This window comes from Pyrus communis, chromosome 10 (assembly GCF_041283825.1).
Source record: "Pyrus communis isolate YQ-2024b chromosome 10, ASM4128382v1, whole genome shotgun sequence".
In the NCBI taxonomy this organism is placed as follows: domain Eukaryota; kingdom Viridiplantae; phylum Streptophyta; class Magnoliopsida; order Rosales; family Rosaceae; genus Pyrus; species Pyrus communis.
In genome coordinates this window covers 17154819-17177181 of record NC_142574.1, presented here as the reverse complement: position 1 = coordinate 17177181, position 22363 = coordinate 17154819, and the positions used below count along the sequence as shown (strand labels likewise).

Sequence of the window (22363 nt, the reverse complement as noted above, 5' to 3'; positions counted from 1 at the left end):
AAGCAAAGAGCTACTAGGTGGAAGTCTTTTCCTTACTTTTATTTACGCAAGGATAATTCTTTTCTCATTTGAAAATCATTGCTATTTCCCTTTTCCTTCTCTCTTTTTCCTTGACCCATTACAGCTCCAATGCTGATTTTATTCATTAGATTGGTAAGTAAGAAAATTATTTCCTTAATTCAATTAGGACCATTTATTTTTTTATGCTTCTTGAAGAAAAAATTGCAGCTCCAAGGTTGATTTTCCACTTAAGATTTGTAAACAAAATTATCGTTCTCTAGTGTATTAAAGTGGGGGATCACTTGTTAATATCTATGCGGGAAACACTTTTACTCATAAGCGCTTTGGTTATAAGTAGAACCAAGGTTCTAAAACAGGCTAGATACTAGTCGGGCAATAGGTTAAGGCCTAGCACTTAGGCAGCTAGGCGGGACCCTAGGTGGTGGACTTGGTAGATTTAAGTAAATTTATTATATAGCATAAATTAGTGCATATTTATACTTACAAAAATAAATAATTGTATTGAGATACATAAATTGCAAAATAAGATGGCATATTAAAGTATTCTAACATATTGGAAATCCAAGTATTCAACAAGTCTCAAACATTGTCTAAATGAGGATCGCGATCTAGGTGAGTTTAGGCAGGCTAAGCGTTTGCCTAGGCACTCTTTTTTAATTTTTCAATGCATAAGGGTTAATCGGGTTGGTAATCGCCCGCCTAGCTCCTAGGCAGGACCTAGGCGGCGGTAGGTGAAAATTTTTATAGTGAGTAGAACATAACTTTTATGAACAACTCAAAAGTACTTCGACGTTCCGGAGTTCCGGCATGTATGTACATTCTCCAGCTCAAACTTACACGCTGCAGATGATTAGATTCATTAGAATATGTAGTTTTACAGCAGAGATTAGAGAAATATCAACTTTTATTCACAAAAAAAAGGTTTCTTCTCCAACAAGAATGAAGAATGTGAGATCACTACATCTTCTTTACTCCCTTCATATATTACATTACAAACACATAAATAAAAGGATTGAATTACACGTGATATGTTCGGAACAACGCAACCTTGACATCCTCGCTATTCCTTAAGAATAACAATGCAAGCTCTTTGGATGCAGAAAATGGTAACCAAGTAGAAAGGATTGAATTACACGGTGGGAAGGAAGATTTATCAACAAGAAAACAAGAACAAGACTGCACAGACATGGAAACTTCATGCTTTCCCTTCAACTCTTGCATATGTAACCGCAACGCAAGCATCCACGAAATCCTCATCTATAAAATCTGTAGAAAAGATCTGCAATCTATCCGCAATACCTCTAGAGAAGCACTGAGTTATAAACAGCCTCGCGAATCCATGAATCCTTCCGGTCACAGGCTTAACACACAAAACCGGGTTATCAGCCTGAGGCGTGACCGTGTTCTCCACCCTGTAAAAGAACTTCCTTGATGAAGCCGGTGGCTGATTACTCAAATTCTTCAGGTTGCTCTCGAATTTGGTGGATGGCAAATCCGTGTCAATCCAGTCGTCCTTCAAATGCCCTGCATTCCACAGTGGACTCCCTGCCTTTGGCTGAGGTGACTTCCTCGGCTTCCACACGCATATCACTCTCTTTGGCAGCAGTTCTGAAATAGTCTTGTCGAAAACATGATCGTCCTGGGGGACTAAAAACTCGCCGAGCTGATCAACCAAGTACTTATCAAACTCAGGTGGATCTTCATGTCCAAATTCAGTTCGGATTTCGAGTATTATGATCTCATACTGCGTTTCCGATAAAAACTTCTTGACGTCGTTGATCACAACATCAATGTTGTAAGTGAGGAGGATTCCGTGGCAGACTTTTCGGTCCTCCTGGATTCGAATATCGAGAACTCTATTGCCCTTCTCGAGCTGCTGGTAGATGGAGAGATTTTGGCATTGAGCAAAAGGCCTAGTGATGCATGGAACTCCAATCTTGTTGGTTGCAGAGTCGTGAGTTCCCGGCCATACGATCTTGTTTATGTGAAGTTTCTCAGGGTTGACCCCAGCCATCCAATTTTTTCTGTCTGAAGGCTTGTAGGCACATGATGGAAACTCTTCACCACAGCTCTGGTGAAGATCACACAGTGTTTTTTTCTCCGCCGCGATCGCCTTTCTCCGTTCTACCTGTTTCGAGACCTCGGAACCCATCTCCAATATGAAAATAGAAGAACAAGAAGAAACTTTTTTTACTACCCTTTCTGGTTGTAAATGGAGGATGTTGTGCAGAAAACGGACATTTTATTGTTGCAAGACCTATTCATGTGTACAAAAAGTCAAAAACTGATTATTGTTTATATCAAATGATTTCCGCTCATCTTTTATTCTTTCGGTTCACTCTGTTATTTTTGTTCCTTGATTTTTCTCTAATTTATTCAATCCGAAAATAAAATATAAACAGAAAATATGGAGTGAGAAAAAGGGTTTGCGGAAATAGTTTATTTTGTTTATTAGTGCATAAATATATTTAAAATTATCTTCAAGGTTTGATTAAGAACAGGACGAAATGCAATTATCTATTATCTTGGTGGGTCGCCGGTTTGATTGAATTATTGGTGGATTGTCACAATCGATGTATCTGTTTTAATGGTCCGATTGTGTTCATCAATATTTGATTTGTTTTCTTTGGTTGGTCCACTTGTATGGCTGTCCTAAGCTGTATGAGCTGTTGGCTTTGATATCCATCCTTCGTTTGTTGTTTCACTTAACAAGAAACTGTATTATTTTAATCATTTAGAGAATATTTTTGCTCGCCACTTTTTACGAGGGTGTACAGTTACTAATCCACTCGATTCACGTTACAGATATCGAGTCGAATAGTAACATTAGGACCTCTATGTGAAGTTTGATAACTGTTTGGATTCAACCATAAACTACGGCCTAAAAGGATACCCACCCAATAAAGTCAGAGCACAAACGCTGAATAATTGAAGGAAATTGCAAGAATTATGGCTTTAACAACAGTGAAATTGACAAAGAATAAAACAACACATCTGTTGAATGTGAACTCTAAACACTGTTTTGAAGGCAAGAACAATGTTTACCTGCCATGTAATCAGTAATCATCGCTAAAGCATCCTCCGATCAGACAGTTTTCTCTACTGTTACAGCAAAAGGTTTCAAAATTTTTTGACAAAGAGAATGTTAATGCTTGAGAATGGTCATGAATCTGGAAAACGTTTCAGTCGGAGAAAAGACGTGAATGAACTGGAAGGTCATATGAACAAAATTAGACAGGCCAAAGCAATGGTCCGCAACGACAGTCCTAAATTAGACAAGCAAGAAAATTGACAAGAAGCTAAAACCATGTAGTTTCATGGGGGATGCCATGTGAAAATACTTCCCCTTAGATCCGAACTCTATAGAGTAAGTTCGTATTCAGGATAAGGATCACCTGCAATCTCGATTGAAATAGAAACAGAACAGAATCAATTAGCAAGGGGTTGATGAGATTATGAAACTTTCTTGAGAGGTTTAGCAGAACATCAGCTGCCACAATTTTAGCAGCATTAATTCAACCTTTCACTTTTCTTTCCATTCTTTTCTCTTATATGCAATATCACTTATCAAATCTTTTTGTATTACTTCTTTAATCTTGATCAGCCTCTCAATCTGTTATCTTCTATCCTATTCGTTTTTTATTTTCGGCTATAGATACTTCTAGTGATCCATGTACACAATCATTAAGTCAGGTGAAACAGAAAACCAAATACTAGACAGGCACAAAATGTTCAAATGTTGGAGCCGATTTGGCTACCGAAGGCAAAAAGCCTGAATCCAATTCGACAAACTAAATTTAAATAGAAGCCCACCCCATGCCTAATAGTTTCTACCCATGTTCACTTCTTGTAATCTGAATGAGAAATAAGCATACTTGGCAAGTTTTCAGTTACATGCACATAATTGAAAAGTTGAAAATTTTTATGTAGTGTAAGACTGTAAGTGGTAAAGCCCCTCAAGTGTGGTAGTCTTTAATGAATAAACAGAAGCAAATGATGCAAAAACTAAACACAATACCTTCCATGCGATCAGAAATTTAGATTTTATTGAACAGATCTCGCACGTATATCATTTTTTTGAGATTCAAATCTAAAGAATATGAAAACGGTAGCTTAAAAACATGTTACAAACTACAAAATGGATATGTTATATCACCAGTTCTCCCTATTCAAACCCCAAAGTAACAAACCATCAAACTTTTACCTCACAGAATTAGGTACCGAAACATCTTCTTCCATCTGGCCAGCTAATTGTTCCAAAACTGAGTATATATCTTCTTTCAGAGGATGCAACTGATCCGATACAGTGAACGCATTCACTCTATTTTCAACTTCTATCCAGCTAAGGGCCCGCTCTTTCCTCACTTGTCTCTCATCCATAAGCTGTCTCACCTTCTCCACCAACTCCCATTTCCCATGTTTGGCATATATACTTGAAAGTAGTACATAGGCACCAGAAGATTGAGGCTCCAACTCAATAAGGTGTTCGGCCACTTTTCTTCCCAGCTCTGTGTTTTCATGAATTCTACTAACACCGAGTAATGCATTCCAAACTTGATCGCCAGCTTTACATGGCATATTCTTGAGCTGGTTGATTAACTCGTCAAAATGTCCAGCTCGACCCAAGAGATCAACTAAGCATGCATAATGTTCTTGATCAGGAAAAATGCCATGATCACTAGTCATGGACTGGAAAAAACTAAGCCCTTCCTGCACTAGACCAGAATGACTACATGCATTGAGAATGACCACAAAGGTAGTCCTATCTGGCTTCACTCCTGATCTGACCATCTCCTCAAACAATCCCATTGCCTCTATACCGTTACCATGCTGAGCTAAGGCAGATATCAATGTGTTCCATAATACAGTATCTTGCTTATCACCCATGAGCTTGAAAACTCGTCTTCCTGCCCCCAAATCCCCACATTTTGAATACATGTCGATAAGAGAGCTCACAACAATTGTGTTGGGTCTAAAATTACTTCGTATTAAAGATGCATGTACTTGTTTACCATGCTTAAGTGAAGCTATACTAGCACAAGCACAAAGGCAACTACTAAATGTAAATTGATCAGGTCTAACTTGATACATCATCATCTCTGTAAACAATGCAAGGGCTTCATGCCCCAAACCATTTCTAGCATAGCCGGAAATCACAGCTGTCCACGATATAGGGTTCTTCTCGGGCATCCGATTGAAAAATTCACTAGCTGATTCCATATCACCAAATTTCGCATACCCCGAAACCAATGTTGTCCAAACAAGAACATCCTTCACAGGCATGCTATCGAACACTTTCCTCGCATCTCCCATCTCCCCACACTTGGCATAAGCATCAACAACCGAACTAGAAAGCACAACATTTGACAAAAACCCAGCAACCAAAACCTGCCCATGAACTTGTCTAGTAAGGCCCAATTCCTTCAACTTCACACAAGCAGTCAAAACACCCGCAAAACTAAACTCATTGAAACCAATTGACAATCTCCTTAACTCTCTATAAAACCTCAAAGCCTCATCACATACTCCACTCTGAGCACAACCAATGACCATGGTGTTCCACGACACGACGTCCTTTTCCGGCATTTTTTCAAACAAACTCCTGGCCTCACTCAACTTCTTCATCTTAGCATACCCAGAAAGCATATTGTTCCAAGAGTACAAATTCCTCACTGACATTTTATCAAACACCCTGCGGGCTTCTACATCATCGGCACATTTAAAGTACATATTTATCAAATGGTTTGCTAAAAACGTAGAGGGGTGCTTGAATCCAGTGAGCTTCAAATGGATGTGAACCCATTTGCCTTCTCGGAGGGACCTGGCGGCGCCGCACTGTTGCAGGAGGACAGCGAGAGTCTTGGCGGGTAAACGGATACCCCTTTGGACTAGAAGGTCGAGGGAGGAGAGGGCTTGCGAGAGGTGGCCCTGCGAGCAGAGCTTAAGAAGAGACTGGACGACGCAGGGACGCTTGGTGCCGGTGAGGCGTTTGCTAGGCTTGGTGAGAGGAGGGAGAGGTGGGGAAGAGAAAGAGGGCATTTCAGAGTGAAACCATGAGAGGTTTTGATTGAAGTCTTCATTTAAAGTGGGTTGGCGGCGGCGGTTGGATCGGTGGGTCTCGAGTGTTCAGCTCCGGCGAGCATTACCGATAGTGGTGACGATTGAATTGGCAGCGACGGTGTTTTCCTCCTGCGCATTATGTTAACTCGGTTGGGCCTTACCTAGGACAATCGAGTTTACGAGTTGTTGGTGGGGACAAGTCATACAACAATTCAATTGGACTGTTGTATCTTAAAAGGTACATGTCAAGAAATTGCTGCGCTAGTTTGTGAATTTTTGTCAAATTGCGGTGGGTTTGAATTTTCTTAAAAAGAATGAGATATTCGCATTTTAATCTAATTATTTACGTGCTTTTTGAAAGAATTTTGCAATTTTCTTGTAATTTCTCTAAAACAAGTTGTTTGCATGCTCAACCCATTTTTCATTAAATTTATACAAATAATGACATGATAGGAAACAATGTGGTTAATAACTTAATGTTGGATCATACATACATCCAATTAGTAATATTTTAGTTATGTTTGAGGAACATGATATTAGTTTTCGAGTTTATTTGAATTGCATAAACATTTAAGTCTTGGGTTCCACTTTTCTTATTCTTCTCTCATGACATCAATCATCATGGTAATGGTAATTAAGGTCCTTGGAGTCTTCTCCAATTAAAATCGTAACCCATTTTGTGATACTGAAATTTACATATCTACATGAAAACAATAAGAATTGATTTTGATTAAAGAAAGTGAAAATTTTATCATCGCTGAATTATACTTCTCGGTTGATTTGATGAGATTCGGAACAAGTTAAATAGATTGAAAAATTGCTCATTTATTTTTAATTTTTAAATTGAGTACTTACAGATTCTAATTCCTAATATACATCAAGTAAGAAAACTCGTGGACAAAACAAAAAAGAAGAGGCATCGCTTCAACAACATGATGACCAAGAGAAAGATGCTCATTTGCAAACAAGCAAGATCAAAGATGACAAAGAAATATCTTCGTGAACATTGAGCAGATAAGCAATGCCAACTATTCGATAACTATGAACATATGTACAAATATCTAGCTTTCGTAGTATGTTTATCTTTTAAACAATGAGCAGTTGAACACTGCCTTCTTTTGATAACTATCAACTTATGTACATAAATCTAGCTTTCGGCATCTCTATCTTTTGAACAATCAGCAATTGAACACTATCAAATTTTTGACAACCATGAACATTGTATATAAATCTAGCTTCTATAGCCTCTGTTTCATGTATGTGTACATGTTCAAAACATTTTGTCTAAAAATATCATTTTCGAATTAAATTATCAGGCACATTGTAACATCTCACATCGTCTAAGGAAGTGGATCATGTAAGTCTTATATGTATATTCTCATCTCTACCTAGCACGAGACCTTTTGGGAGCTCACTGGCTTCGGATTCCATTGGAACTCCGAAGTTAAGTGAGTTTGCGCGAGAACATTCCCAGGATGGGTGATCCATTGGGAAGTTCTCGTATGAGTTCTCAGAAACAAAACTGTGAGGGTGTGGTCGGGGCCTAAAGCGAATAATATCGTGCTATGGTGGAGTCGAGTCTGGGGGTCCAGGCCGGGATGTGACACACATTTTTTTGACAAAAAAATAAAGCAAAATTTGTTTGTTATTTTCATTTTTAATCATAAAATTGCAAAATTTTATTTGTAAAAGTTTACTAAAATTGTATTTTTTTTAATACGATAGAATTGAAGATTTGGGCTAATTCATGGAATGAATTAATTATAATACTATTTGAACTTGGCATCCACAAAAATCGATATTAAAATTATTCACTTACAAGTAAAAATGAATAGTTTTATATTATGATAATATTGTTGGTAATACGTTTCAATATTAGATAAATGAGCCGCTGCCCAAACTCCAAAGCAAATACTTGAATACTATTTTCAATGTGAAGATCTGGTTGGAGTGACTTTTTAGATAAGTTTTTTTTTCTTTGGTCAGTGGAGAAATCATTTTCCTCCACCACATTTTTCTATTCAAAAGATCGAACAACCCAAGTGCAAATGGTTCAACAAATAAGCCTTTTTAGTTAAAATATTTTTTAAGATTGATATAATTCATCATTATTTAATAATGAAAATCGATAAAAGTGGTCTTTATGTTTCTTTATCGTAAATTATTGTCATTCCATGAAAAATTTGTCAATATCCTTATTAAGTAGAGAGATTAGGTTGATAAAAAATATCTATAAAAAAGAGGCCACACGGTCGTTTATATGACAATTTAACGAGAATACTGACAAATTTTTCAGAAAATGACCAAAATAATTTATGGTAAACAAATTTAGATATCACTTTTATCGATTTTTAATGTTAGAAATCAAATTAAGGAATTAATTCAATTTTAGGGTCTATTTTAACTTTAAAAACTAAATAATAAAGTGAGAGAGAGAGAGAGAGAGAGAGAGAGAGGGGCTCGTGGAACATGCTTCGAAAATGGTGCCCAGAGTTTCCCACGTGACGAACACGTGATATCATTCATCTAAAATGTACGAGCAAATCAAACAAACATTTTCCGTGAATTGATATAAAGATATAATGGTTTTTTTTTTTATTTGTAAATGAGATGTTTTAAGTTTAATTTTTATAAAGATGAATTTAAATTATATTACTAAGAGATCATTGTAAGGTTAAACTCACCCATCCTTTATAGATAATACCGATTGTTCTCAGAAAAAAAAAAAAAAAAAAAATTTCACTCCCCTCGTCGTGAATCCGTGATCAATCAAAAGTGTCGATCATCGAGTCGTCAATTGGACGGTGGGCATAAGTCACGTGACAATTGAAAGAGCTACCAAATCGGCAGCTGATCCGCACGTGCGCAAAGCCCAAAGTGCAAATAGTAGACCCAAAGAGGAAACCCTTTTTCCAGTTTCTCGCCCACGTCATCCCGATCAACGACTTTCACGATGAAATCGATGAAATATTCTTGACCGTCAGATCAAATCCCCACAATCACTTTTGACCGTCCATCGGACTCTTATCCTTAATTACTCTGCTGGTTTAAGCCTAGTAGAGATATCTAATACACAAATAGAAGAAAATCCCCGAGCCTCACTCTCTCTCTCTCTCTCTCTCTCTCTGTGAATCGAAGCGAGACGAAAGGCAGAGCCTTTATCTCTATCAACCCAGAAAACCTGGTAAGCTTTTTATCCGCTATTTATTGGTTATTTAATCTCCTTTATGCATTCATTTAATTTGTCTCGTATTGGTTTTTTTTTAATTCCTTTTTCTGCATAAACCCTAATGAAAATTCAAGGTGGGATCTGGGGTGTTTCGTTTCAATTGTTTTTTGTTATTAGTGATTGATAGGTACATACTGGAAATATTAATGGTTTTGTTTGAATGCTCTTTTGTTGTAAAATTTGGAGTCTTTTTTAGTTGTGATTAGTTTTTTTTTTTTTTTTTTTTTTTTGGGGGGGGGGGGGTGGGTGGATTTGAGTTGAATAATCTGATAATTGGCTTTCTTCTTCTTCTTCTGGGTTTTAGTGAATCTAGGGTTTTGAGGCTGCATATTGAGGATTTGGGGATGGAAAATGGTGATAAGATTGCCGGTGGGTCTGAAGTGGGGGAGAACAAGGGTGTGGATGTTGAGGTTGTTGAGGAGAGGGTTGTAGAGGGGTCTAATGGACTCAAGGATGATGCGGAAGATGAGGTTTTCGAGGAGGCAATAGAGACGCAGGAGAATTTGCTGGAGCAGGGCAGTAAAGATGGTTTAGTGGATGCTGCTGTTGTTGGTGAAGAAAGAGAGACTGAGACAGTTGGTGGCTTAGGGTTGGCGTCTCCTATTGAGAGTCCTAGTGTCGAGACATTTGAAGAGGCAATTGAAGTTCCTGATGAGGTTGGGAAATCTGATGATGATGATGATGATGATGATGATGATGATGCTGAAGTGAAGGTGGAAAATATTGTGGGTGGGAACAGCGATGATGAGGTTGGAGTGGCAGGTGGAATTGATGATGAACAGACTAAAAAGGAAGCAGTCACTGAGGAAACAAATGGATTGACAGATGATGGGTTGGTGGGCAGCCAAGAAGATGGAGTAAAAGAAGTTACTCAGGTTGAGGCTGGTGGAGGAATATCAGGTTTGACAGGTGGGGATGAGGCTGATGTAAAGTCTGTAGTTCTCGAGAATGTGAAGTTTGAAAAAGACAATTTTGATTTAAATAGACTTGCGGATGGTGGCTTGGTGGGGAGCCAAGACGTTGAGGTGAAAGAAGTATCTGAGATTATTACTGGTGCGGAAATAGTAGGTTTGACAAATGTGGGTGAGGTTGATTCAAAGCCTAATGTTGTTCTTGAAAATAAGGAGCCCGAGAAGGATGATCTTGATAATTCAACTTCAGAGCCAGTATCTACAGATGAAAAATTAGATACTGAAGATCTTGATTCTCCTCAAGTAACTGAATTTAATAAGGAGATTTTGAAGGAAGCTGGTAATGGTCACGAGTTAGAGGAGAATTCCTTGAGCATAGAGAATCAGGATGAGAAGACTGTGGATCTAGTAAGTGCTTCAGATGGCGTTCCTTTGAAGCTTGAAGATGATAACAGTGTGGAACTGCTTGATAGAAACATGGATACAGTGCATCAGGAAGGTGATAGTGCTGAATCAAATGATGCCACGCTTGGCATTGAAGAAAAGCAGGAGTATAATAAGGCTGAAGAACTGAGAGATACTTTGACTTTTACAGATGCAGAACATGAAGGTTTCAGTAATGGGGAAGTGAAAAACTCTTTCACTGTGCTGGGTTCAGAGCATCACGAGGAAAAATCTGAACCAAAAAGCATTTCATCTGATAAACAACTGTCTGGGGAGGATAGTGAGGAAATGATTGTTACGTCAGAAAGGGAGATCTCAGCTCTTTCTGAAAGATCTGCAGCTGAGAAGACAGAGAAGATTCAGGATGGTGCCACCAATTTGAGAGCACAAAGTAACAAAGATGATCAACCTCAGCGAGCTGATGAAATTGCTCCTGAAGTTCGAGACAACATTGCTGTGCCTGAAGGGCGTGAAAAGAAAGAAAACCTTCAGGCAGAAAAGGGAGTCACAAAAGTGAACAAAGAACAAGAGATTCAGCCTGTATCAGCTCTTTCTTCATCTGGAAATCCTACACAACCAAGTCCCCCTCCTGCTCGTCCAGCTGGCCTTGGGCATGCTGCCCCACTATTGGAACCTGCGCCTAGGGTGGTCCAGCATCCTCGAGTAAATGGTACAGTATCTCATGCTCAAAACCAGCAAATTGAGGACCCCGTTAATGGAGAGACAGAGGAGTCTGATGAGACTCGTGAAAAGCTTCAGATGATAAGAGTGAAATTTTTACGTCTTGCACATAGACTTGGGCAGACTCCGCATAATGTTGTTGTGGCTCAGGTTTTGTACAGATTGGGATTAGCTGAGCAGCTGCGTGGTAGAAATGGGGGCCGTGTTGGTGCCTTTAGTTTTGACCGTGCAAGTGCCATGGCGGAACAGCTTGAGGCATCAGGGAATGAACCCCTTGATTTTGCTTGTACCATTATGGTTCTTGGAAAGTCAGGAGTTGGTAAAAGTGCAACCATCAATTCTATATTTGATGAAAAGAGGTTCGCCACTGATGCTTTTCAGATGGGGACAAAGAAAGTTCAGGATATTGTGGGTACTGTGCAAGGGATTAAGGTGCGGGTCATTGACACACCTGGACTTTTACCTTCCTGGTCGGACCAGCGACAGAATGAGAAGACTCTTCTAAATGTTAGGCGCTTTATCAAGAAAACACCTCCAGATATTGTGTTGTATCTTGATAGGTTGGACATGCAGAGCAGGGATTTCAGTGATATGCCACTCTTGCGCACCATCACAGACATTTTTGGGCCCTCTATATGGTTCAATGCAATTGTGGTTCTGACTCATGCTGGATCAGCTCCACCTGAGGGCCCAAATGGTGCTGCTTCTAGTTATGACATGTTTGTCACTTCACGATCTCATGTTGTTCAGCAAGCCATTCGTCAGGCAGCTGGGGATATGCGCCTCATGAATCCTGTTTCATTAGTAGAGAACCACTCTGCTTGCAGAACTAATAGGGCTGGGCAAAGAGTCCTGCCAAATGGTCAGGTTTGGAAACCTCATTTGTTATTGCTCTCCTTTGCATCCAAGATTCTGGCTGAAGCAAATGCATTATTGAAGTTGCAAGATAGTCCACCGGGAAAACCTTTTGCGACTCGAACTAGGGCACCTCCTTTACCTTTCTTGCTTTCATCACTCCTTCAGTCAAGACCACAGTTGAAGCTGCCTGAGGAGCAGTTTGGTGACGATGACAGTTTAGACGATGATCTGGATGAATCTTCAGATTCTGATGATGAATCAGAATTTGATGAATTGCCCCCATTCAGACGTTTGACCAAGGCCCAGGTGGAAAAACTCTCAAAAGCACAAAAAAAGGCATATTTTGATGAGGTTGAGTACAGGGAAAAGCTCTTTATGAAGAAACAGCTGAAGGAGGAGAAAAAGCGGCGGAAGTTGATGAAGAAAATGGCAGCTGCATCAAACGAACTGCCAAGTGACTATGTCGAAAATGTAGAAGAAGAAAGTTCTGGTGCAGCATCTGTACCTATTCCCATGCCAGATTTGGCATTGCCTGCTTCCTTTGATTCTGATAATCCTACTCACCGTTACCGGTATCTAGATTCCTCCAACCAGTGGCTCGTAAGACCTGTTCTGGAACAGCATGGTTGGGATCATGATGTTGGTTATGAGGGTATAAATGCAGAAAGACTGTTTGTTGTTAAAGAAAAGATACCCTTATCTTTTTCTGGCCAGGTTACCAAGGATAAGAAGGACGCCAATGTCCAAATGGAAATTGCTACTTCAATAAAGCATGGAGAAGGGAAAGCTACTTCATTAGGGTTTGATATGCAGACTGTTGGAAAGGACTTGGCTTATACTCTACGAAGTGACACAAGGATCAGTAACTTTAGGAAGAATAAGGCTACTGCTGGTCTCTCAGTTACTCTCCTGGGTGATGCTCTATCGGCTGGTATGAAAGTTGAAGACAAATTTGTTGCTAATAAACGGTTCCAATTGGTTATGACTGGTGGTGCAATGACTGCGCGTGGTGACGTTGCTTATGGTGGTAGTTTGGAGGCTCAGTTGAGAGACAAAGACCATCCTTTGGGTCGTTCCCTATCAACCCTTGGGCTCTCTGTCATGGATTGGCATGGAGATCTTGCCATAGGGTGCAATATACAGTCTCAGATTCCAGTTGGACGGCATACGAACCTGATTGCTCGTGCCAATTTGAACAATAGAGGGGCAGGACAACTCAGCTTGCGCTTAAATAGCTCGGAACAGCTTCAATTAGCATTGATCGGCCTCGTTCCTCTGCTCAGAAAGTTGTTCACTTTTCCTCAACAGTTGCAGTATGGACAATGATGATAGTTGTGCGGTGGAAGCGTTGCGGTATAGGTCTCATCAAGAGTGAGTGAGGAGTTCACCTTGTGATGGTCATCACCACAAGTGAGTGATTCTAAGCTGCTGGTTTCAAATCATTTCAATATAGTATTTCATTGATCCAAGTGATTTTAGCTTCTTAACTATATATTGGCAATTGGTAAATTTAGTTTTGTTAAGGTACTGGGCTCGGTGTTGCGCCCATTTCAGTCAGGCCTTTGTCTTAATTATCCATATAGGTGTGAAATTTCGTTTATATTGCCAAAGTTGTTGATTGCTTGGCCTCTCTCATTCTCTGCTTATTTAGGTTCTCATGCTCGTAGTTCAATGCTCATCTCATTTACTTTAAATTGTTTGTGTATGGTTGAGGGCTTTGAATATACAGCCGAGTGTTCACTGTCAGTCATTGATATTGTTTGTACATGGCAGAGGGCTTTGAAAACAACCAAGTTTTTAGTCTTCTGCGGGTTGGTGTTTCATCAATGTTAGCTGCACCTAAAGGAAGCCAGAAGTATGAATAATTTTCTGCTTGAACCCCGTCCTTGCACTCGTTACTGTGAGCGAAGGAAAGGGGGAATCATCAGCAGGATGATGGAAAATGACGAGGGTATCTTCTGCGCGACGCTGTTTTTCTTGTCCTTGTGTTTGTAACGCAATTTTGACAGACTTAAGAATTGTGCGTCAGTTAGACTATTGTGAACTCTTCTTTGTAATGTACCGGGAGTTTTAACCTTTGAGTTAAAATCTAAAATTTTTAATTCAGAAATAGTTTTTTTTCTCTAACTCTTCCGGATTAAATTTTAAGTCTGAGATTATTAAATAATGAATTTAGGATAATTTTTTTTTAAATAACTTAAAAAAATAAATTATGTAGATTATCCTAATTTAATTTTATGAATATTTTAACTAAAAAAAAATATTAGATTCTGATAAATATTGAAAAATCACTAAACAGGCCTACGAAACACATAAAATAATTTTTTTTTAATTACTTTAACTGTTGGATTTAAATATGGACTATTAGAATTTTTTTTTTTTTTTTTTTTTTTTTGTGGATTTGATGAAATTAGATCTTAGCTGTTGAATTCAATGAATTTATAAATATAAAACTAAAAAAATACATATATGTAATGGCCCAGCCCCACTAGCTCAGGGGGAATTCTGGACTAAATTTGCTCCAGAAATAAGTTTTAGGTTTTAACTCATATTTGCCCTAAGGATTGGAGCAAGTTAGGATAAGTTTAGAACTTAAAATTTGAGTTTTACTCTAAGGGTTGGAACAGGTCTTAGAGGGACTAGCAAAAAATATATTATTTATTTATTTTTTCTAATATTGTTTGTTAATTTATTTTGGGGTTGATGGTTAAGAAAAGAGAGAAAGAGAGAGAGAGTGAGTTTAGAGAGTAGTGAAAAAACAAATAGCAAAAACTTATTTATGCAAAATTACTTTAATGCACACATTTTTTTATTCTAACATTTTTTTTTTCTGACCAAAAAAACATTTATTTTCTTTTCAAGCAACTTTTTTCAGGTATGTATGAAAGGTTGTAATTGTAAATTCATTGGGTATTTTTTTGTTGACAAGGGAAGTCCTATTAATATGTAGTTTAGATTTGATATTGTTTTGAAACATCATTGAAGACAAGTTGGATTATTAACGACGGTGTTAGGTGTTGGGAGCGGGGAGAATCAAACACATGACGTATGATATCTGTAAAAACTATTAACTACTTGAGCTCCAAACCATTTGTAGTATTATTTAGAATTATTAAGAATTTGGATTGTGGTGTCATGATTTATGTTGTTTCCTTTCTCTAAGTGCAATTATGAAGCCGTTTGCAAGTATCATATAATGGTAGTTGCTCATAGTTCTACGTTATCAAGATCCACATGTGAAGGTTCTAAAAGACGTTAGGCGTTAGTCGGGCAGCGGGTTAGGACCTAGCGCGTAGACGGATTGAAGTAAATTTATTAGATATTGTATAAATAAGTGCCTATTTATACTTAAAAAAGCACATAATGTATTGAGATAACATAAATTGCAAAATCAAATAATAGATTATAAAGTATTAGAATATATTGAAAATATGAGGAACAAGCATATAATGAGTATTCATCCAAGTATTCAATAAGCTTCTTACATTTTATTGTAAAAATAAAATGCAAAATAAAATGTATCGATTTTTTGTCTAAGTAAGAGTTGCGACCTAGGCGGACATGCCTAAGCTGGTCTAGGCGCACTTTATTAATTTTTAATGCCGAGGGACTAATCGAGGCAGTGGCCAACCATCCAGTGCTTAGGCAGGACCTTGGCGGCGCTAGGTGAGGTTTTTTAGAACAGTACTCTGTTTATATTTCCACCACGACAGTTGTTGCTGTTTCCACCACTACCATTCCCACCACCACCGCCATCACCATTTCATCCACCACTAACACAGATGTACTCATTTCTAGATTTGTACCTCCGTCAAGTTAGAATTATGAATTATGGAACTTCAAATCTCATACTTGAAATTCTGTCATTTTCCGATTGAAATTTCTTTCAAATCCCTTAATGAAACAGTAAAAAATGTTATACTTTTATTTATTGGCGTAAAAGAGCAAAGTTAAACGTATAAAACAATCTCATTTTTACTACATGAAATGAATTGGAGTCATTGTGACTCCATGTGTTAACTAAAATATGAGTACACGAATCATTTCACTTTTTAACTTTTTTTAATGTTTATTAACACACAGAATTGAACAATTATGAGTTTCCCCTTAAGCTCCGTAATCAAATACTTAACAATTAGAAATCAGATCAACTAAGAGATAGTTGATCCAATTTTCTTTCTTTACTCTATTTATAAATATCTAATTTTTTCACTCTCATTTATGTTAAGTAAACCAACTCTCGGAAATCTTTAGTTGCAAACATATTCATTTGCAAATTTGTCTCAAATTTCAATCCTCATTTTTTAACAAGATGCTTTCAAATCGTTTGCCATATCATTAAGTGGTTGTGCTTAATAATTTAATAAAGTTTTGATGATTCTAGCTAGTATTATTGTCTTAAAATACACCAGTGGCCCATATAATTATTTTTTTTAGTGTATAATACATTCGTATCGCCAGCAAAGAATCAAAACTTTGCTCACCAAATCCAATATTAAATACAAAATGTCGCCAGCAAAAACCACAAGGCTACTTGTCATTTGGCAAGGTCATATAACTCCAACTTTATACAACATATTAAAATTCCAAAAACCTGCTGTCCTAGTGACCTCATTTTGACCGCATGTGAGCTCCTTTTTTAGATAAGTTCTCAGATTAATTTATACACAAAATACTAATTTATAAAACAAAAAACAAAAAACAAAAAAATAAGAAGAGAGAAGAAGGTTTCAGATCATGTCGAATCTTTTGCATCTACAAAACCTAGTCTCCTCGTCAAATATTTGAACCCACCAATCCAATTGCATAAAACCTAAAAACTTTACACATCCAATCGTTTATCAATAATATTCAAACTCAATTAGTTACAAAGCACCAAAAAAATTTGAGATTGTGTCGTTTAAAAAATTGGAATCCCCTTCTTGAACACGTGAACCATTTTTTCATATGAAATTTTTCAACAATGGTGAAAATTTTGAAATAGATCCCTCTCCCTTTTCATATGCGAAAATGAAAAAAAAAAAAAAAAAAAAACCTCAAGAATAGAGAAGGTGAGTGAACGATTGAGAGAGAGATGGAGAGGGGAAGGGGATGTGGAGTAGAAGAGGAAGAATGCGGAAGTTTTCTCAGAGAGAAATAATTTTTTATAATTTAATCACTTCCCAAAATTATTGTCTTTCATTGTAACATGGATATTTTAAGTTAACAGTTTAACCTGTCATAAGATTAATCTAATAGCTCATATAAAAAAGAACTTCATAGGTTTTCAAAATGAGGACATTAGAAGAGCAGTTCTCTTCAAAAGACAACGAAACCTATCGCAAATAGGAACTAAATGAAAAATTTTTGCATGCAAAATATTTTCTACGTAATGTACTATTTTTCGTGTTATAATATAAATAAGCGACATAAATAATATATTTTAGTTATAGAACATATTAATAATAAATAAATATTTGTGTTATAATTTGAATATAAGAATACTAATTAGAACGTTGTGGATACACCAGAAACATATCTTAAAAAATAAACCCAGATTTACACCACGAATCTCATTCAATAATGCAAAACTGCAACATTATATTCAACAGTGGCAACACTAGCATTAAAGAAATAACTCTTGGCCAACGCAAATCCACGTGCCAACCGAAAAACACCGGTTCCGCCGACGATGGGCAACTCTCTAACCGACTGCCCAACCCGGTTCCGCCCCAAAACGGTGAGGCTGCTGCAGTTGTGCTTCCAACTCCTGAAAACAAAGTTCATAGCCATAAGCAGGCTCACTTCCTCCTGTGAGGTAAACCCATATAGCCCTTGCGCCCGACCCACGAGCTTGGAACCAGGTTCGGGTCCCTGGGTCAAGGGGTTGTCGAAGATGTTGACTCGGCCGAAGAAGGTGGGTGATGTGAAAGTATTGGATGCATTGGCCACCGCCACTACGGTTGGGTGTGGGCCGAGAACTACGTCGTGGAAGTAGAAATGCAGCCTGGTCAGCTTCTGTTTTACACGGGGGAGGTTTTGGAACCATTGGTCAATGTTCTCCCTAGGGTTTTCAATGGTGCTCTGTACCATTAATGGCGTGGCCAGGCATATTATGAACAAATGGTTGAGAAATATTATTGAACCGACCTTTTCCATTTTTCTCTATATATAGCAAAGCTTGAAGGGCAGGGAGGGATTATACAGTGGAACTGTTGAAGCATAAAAAATTATATATTATATATTCTTCTGTAGCTGTTTTGATTGTTTTGCCCATTGGTGGTGGCCCTTTTATAATATTTTTTTTAGTAATCAAATATGATGAACAAGGATTTGGTAATTGGAGAATCTGTATTCAGTTGAACCCTTCTTGTAGTCGTGTTGTAATGTATCAATGAACCTTTTGTTAAAAAATAAAAATGATGGAATCAACAAAGAGTTGTTTTATAACCATTTCATTTTCATTTTTCGCTTTTTAAAAATTAAAGAGGAATGATAACCATGAATCTTTTTCTCCTCTTACACCCCCTTCTTTATTTCAGGTCATAAGTAGATGAAGTTTTGTTTCTGTACAAGAGAAATGTTAAGAAGACTATCTCAAAAGTGAGACTTTTCATAAACTCTCAGACACTTTATATTTTTGGCACAATGTTTTATAATATTGACATGATAATTGACGTTAAATTGTGAGGTGACAGAAAGTCCCACTTTTAAAAGAGCCTCTTAGTATTTCTCATGTATAAATAAACAAAATGTGGGATGATAACTAAAGGTTCATGTGTACCACTTACTAATTAAAAAAAAAAAAAATTGTTATCAAACAATGGCTTTAGATTTTTTTTATTTTTCCCTAAGGGTAATGTTAGAGAGATCAAATTTTTAAATCAAATTTACAAACCAAATGATGTGGTTGTTGATAATTAAATTACTACTTAAACGTTGATTAATGTGCTTATTTCTTATTGGTGACATATCATTTAGTTTACAAATTTGATTTAAAATTTTGGTTTTCTTAGCATTATCATTTCCCCTAGTATCATCTTTAGTTTCAATTAGCATAATCCAATGCGCACGGATCAACTCCCTATTTCACGGGGAGAAATGTGTTCATCGAGAACGAAAATAAAGAACCTAGACTAGTCAATAGATGCCAAATTGATGATGGGAGTGAAAATTTGGCTCATTAAAATAATCCAACGCATGGTTTGCATGGCAAACAACGTTTAAACACCAAAGACATTTAGCCTTGTGGTTTTTGCTGGCGACATTTTGTGTTTTATACTGGACTTGGTGAGCAAAGTTTTGATTCTTTGATGGTTATATGAATGTATTATTGTTTGGACCCAAATTAGTTTTTAGGGTCAACAATTATACACTTAAAACCACATTTCTATGGGCCAATAAAGAAAAATGAAAACTAACGAAAAGTCCAAAAAAACTTTAGTTTTAATGAAAAATGATAAATAAATATGTAATAAATAGTACCAGGAAAAGGTAAAAATGTGGTTTTTCGTTAAAAGTGAACAATACCGGGAATGTTTCATTAAAACTCCCAAAAAAAAAAAAACACTAACGAAAAGTTCAAAAAAAAAAAAAAAAAAAAGAACAACATTATCTTTTTCTACTTCATTGAGGAAGTTAAAAAGAAACTTCAATCGGAAAATGACGGAGTTTCAGGTATGAGATTTTTGTTTTTGTTGAACAAAAGATATTATTTATACTAAAAGGGAGGAGGTTGGGCTTAGCTTGACAATGAGTTAGCAATAATGTGATTCAAATTCGCTTTTGGCGAGAATCGAACAGAAGACCTCTTAGGAACCACTAGACTGTAGTACTAAGTGGCAAGTATGAGACTTAAAAGTTCTAGAATTAACCTAATTTTAACTTGACGAAGCTCAAAAGGCATTGGATTATCGGCAAAGTGCAAACTTAAAATTGGGTAAATTCAAAGACTCAATCCATGAGCTAAGATTTTGAATTTCATGATTTCCACAAACGATTAATGTAGAATACATAAGTCACACCTTGATAATTAGTCGTCAATTCATCTACAATCTATGTCTTGGAGCGATCCATAGACGAGCCATTGGTGTGGAGGAAATTATGATTTCTCACTCTAGCCTTACTTGCACGTTAAAATTCAAATATGTGTTTTCATTATGTAAACTATTATAGGCAGAGAGATGACCTGTTTTTCAATGAAGTCCATCATCAAATACTTTCAAAAGAATATTCATTAAATCAAATATCTCACACATGGACTCTATCATGTGGGCCATTACAATATTGAAATACTCTTACATTCTCCCACTTCACTCATATGATACATATGCCTTATGTTTTAATAGAAATTAGACGCACATTATATTTGAAAGCACCTTTATTATCAAATAGCCAGCATAAATATTGATTTTAAGTAATTCCCTAATGCGAGTCGTGGCGGTTTTAAATCTACAGACATAATTCCTTTCATGTACCACAACACTAATAAATCACTCAAAACGGTTAATTAGTGAGAAATAAATACAAAGATCCAATAATGTCTTTGTCAAAGAATATTTCTGTTATCAAACAGCCAATCTCATACATGCATACATATATTGAAAAACTGAAAATATAAAAAAAAAATCACCAATTATTGAGCTCAGGGTGTTAACTTAAACATTTAAACATTATGCACCCGATCATTACTACTGTCATGACTATTCCCATAATTCTTTCAACATATTTCATTTATGTCTTCGGTCACATCTAATTCTTGATGGGGTTGCAAGTATGAGTTTTGTCATCATGACACTTTGTTTATGAATCTCTTTTATAATGACAAGGTATTTTTACTTCTTCTTTCCGTTATGTTTAGCATCCTTATAATAGTTGTCATTATTGGAGGAAGTTCCGATTACAACATTACTATAAATTCTCGACGGTTTGGTAATAAAACATAAGTACCAAGTCCAAGATAAAATTTGCAACTGTGGCCTCAAAGCAAGCCACAATCCCTACACTACATAATTCTTTTCATAAATCGATGGCCCAATTTTTTATGGATCATAACGCTAAACTTGTCCCTTACCGAAGTGGATAATTGTGGAGCAAGCAAAAAATGTTTTCAAAAATTATGGAGATGACATATGGATTTTTTCTAAAGACACGAATGCTCTCAATAAATGGCAGGTTACACAAATGTTCACATGTGCAACTTAGCATCCTGAAGGTCCAAGCAGCTGACTGCGACTACTCAAAACTCCCCTGCTCGTGGCATAGAAAAGTCAAAGGCATTAAAGATAGGATTAATTACTAACCATATCTTTAATACATTCCCAATTGAAGATCAACTCCATCAAGTAAGGAATTTCAATCACAATTAATCATGAATGCTTCCATCATCATCGCAAGATATCATCTCTTAATTAATATCTTGGGAATATTATTCCTCATTCATCCGAATGAGGCATCCAGACTAGAAAATCCTCAAGAGAAATTTTATTCCAATGGAGCTCCAACATGTGGAAGTGCCTTAGCCAAGCCAACTACATGTAGTCTGATCGGAAATGCTCATGTATGATGCATAGGGTATGACAAAAGGATTCAAAAAGTGTTTCTAACCTGCATGCAGGCGACCAAATCCCTAACAAAACTTCGTTTAAGATTTACTAGGGATGAATCAGCAATTTAGACTAAGAAGGAAATCCCTTCTTGGTTACATGTTGCACTATTGAAATCATCTAACCTAGAATGGGGGCAAGGTGAAAGAACAAATGGAATAAACAAACAAAGACAATTCAAACATGTCAAACTGACATTTAAATGTAGAGGTCATTCCGGGTATGATCCAACACTTTCTTATCCTTAATCCAATTTATGCATTACCGTGAGCCTGGTGCAAAAGGTTTTCCATGGGTTTAATATTTAATACCTGGTATCGGAGTAAGGTGGTACTCCAGATATCGCGATGAGAATCTTTATAAATATAGGTTTGGGAGATGATATTCTTCCAAATTAACGTCACCGGGAGAGGGCTTTTGAGCTCTGTCCCAGCCCCACAAGCTTACTTGTGTTTCGCCTTAATACTCCTTACTTCGAAGTTACCTACTTTGAAAGGATTGACGGATTAAACTAGGAAGCAAAGGATGAAAAGTTCCAAGTGTTTTACTCTAATAGGCTTAATGACGATTAGACA

At 37.0% G+C, this 22363-nt stretch overlaps 3 protein-coding genes and 1 pseudogene across 5 annotated transcripts; 1 reads left to right on the top strand and 3 right to left on the bottom strand.

The window, feature by feature from the left end:
• Positions 1-907: 907 nt before the first annotated feature.
• Positions 908-2351, bottom strand: LOC137727269 (uncharacterized). The gene has a single exon (XM_068466136.2). The coding sequence runs from the start codon at positions 2171-2173 to the stop codon at positions 1217-1219; it is 957 nt and encodes a 318-aa protein (XP_068322237.1). The 5' UTR covers positions 2174-2351; the 3' UTR covers positions 908-1216.
• Positions 2352-4045: 1694 nt separating this feature from the next.
• Positions 4046-6323, bottom strand: LOC137727268 (pentatricopeptide repeat-containing protein At2g21090). The gene has a single exon (XM_068466135.2). It carries the CDS (start codon positions 6058-6060, stop codon positions 4222-4224), a length of 1839 nt encoding a protein of 612 aa, XP_068322236.2. The 5' UTR covers positions 6061-6323; the 3' UTR covers positions 4046-4221.
• A 2816-nt stretch (positions 6324-9139) lies between these two features.
• On the top strand, positions 9140-14331 carry LOC137728053 (translocase of chloroplast 120, chloroplastic). 3 transcript variants are annotated; one of them, XR_011067922.2, is made up of 3 exons: positions 9140-9265; positions 9615-13614; positions 13978-14331. XR_011067922.2 is itself a non-coding variant. In XM_068466936.2 (2 exons), exon 2 carries the CDS (start codon positions 9655-9657, stop codon positions 13528-13530), a length of 3876 nt encoding a protein of 1291 aa, XP_068323037.2. In that variant the 5' UTR covers positions 9140-9265; positions 9615-9654; the 3' UTR covers positions 13531-13839. The 3 variants fall into 3 exon arrangements, 1 of the variants encoding a protein (XP_068323037.2); XR_011067923.2 differs by having other exon boundaries at positions 9168-9265; positions 9624-13614; XM_068466936.2 differs by lacking the exon at positions 13978-14331 and having other exon boundaries at positions 9615-13839.
• Positions 14332-17702: 3371 nt separating this feature from the next.
• LOC137727669 (dirigent protein 22 pseudogene) lies at positions 17703-18455 on the bottom strand (annotated as a pseudogene).
• Between the last annotated feature and the right edge of the window lie 3908 nt (positions 18456-22363).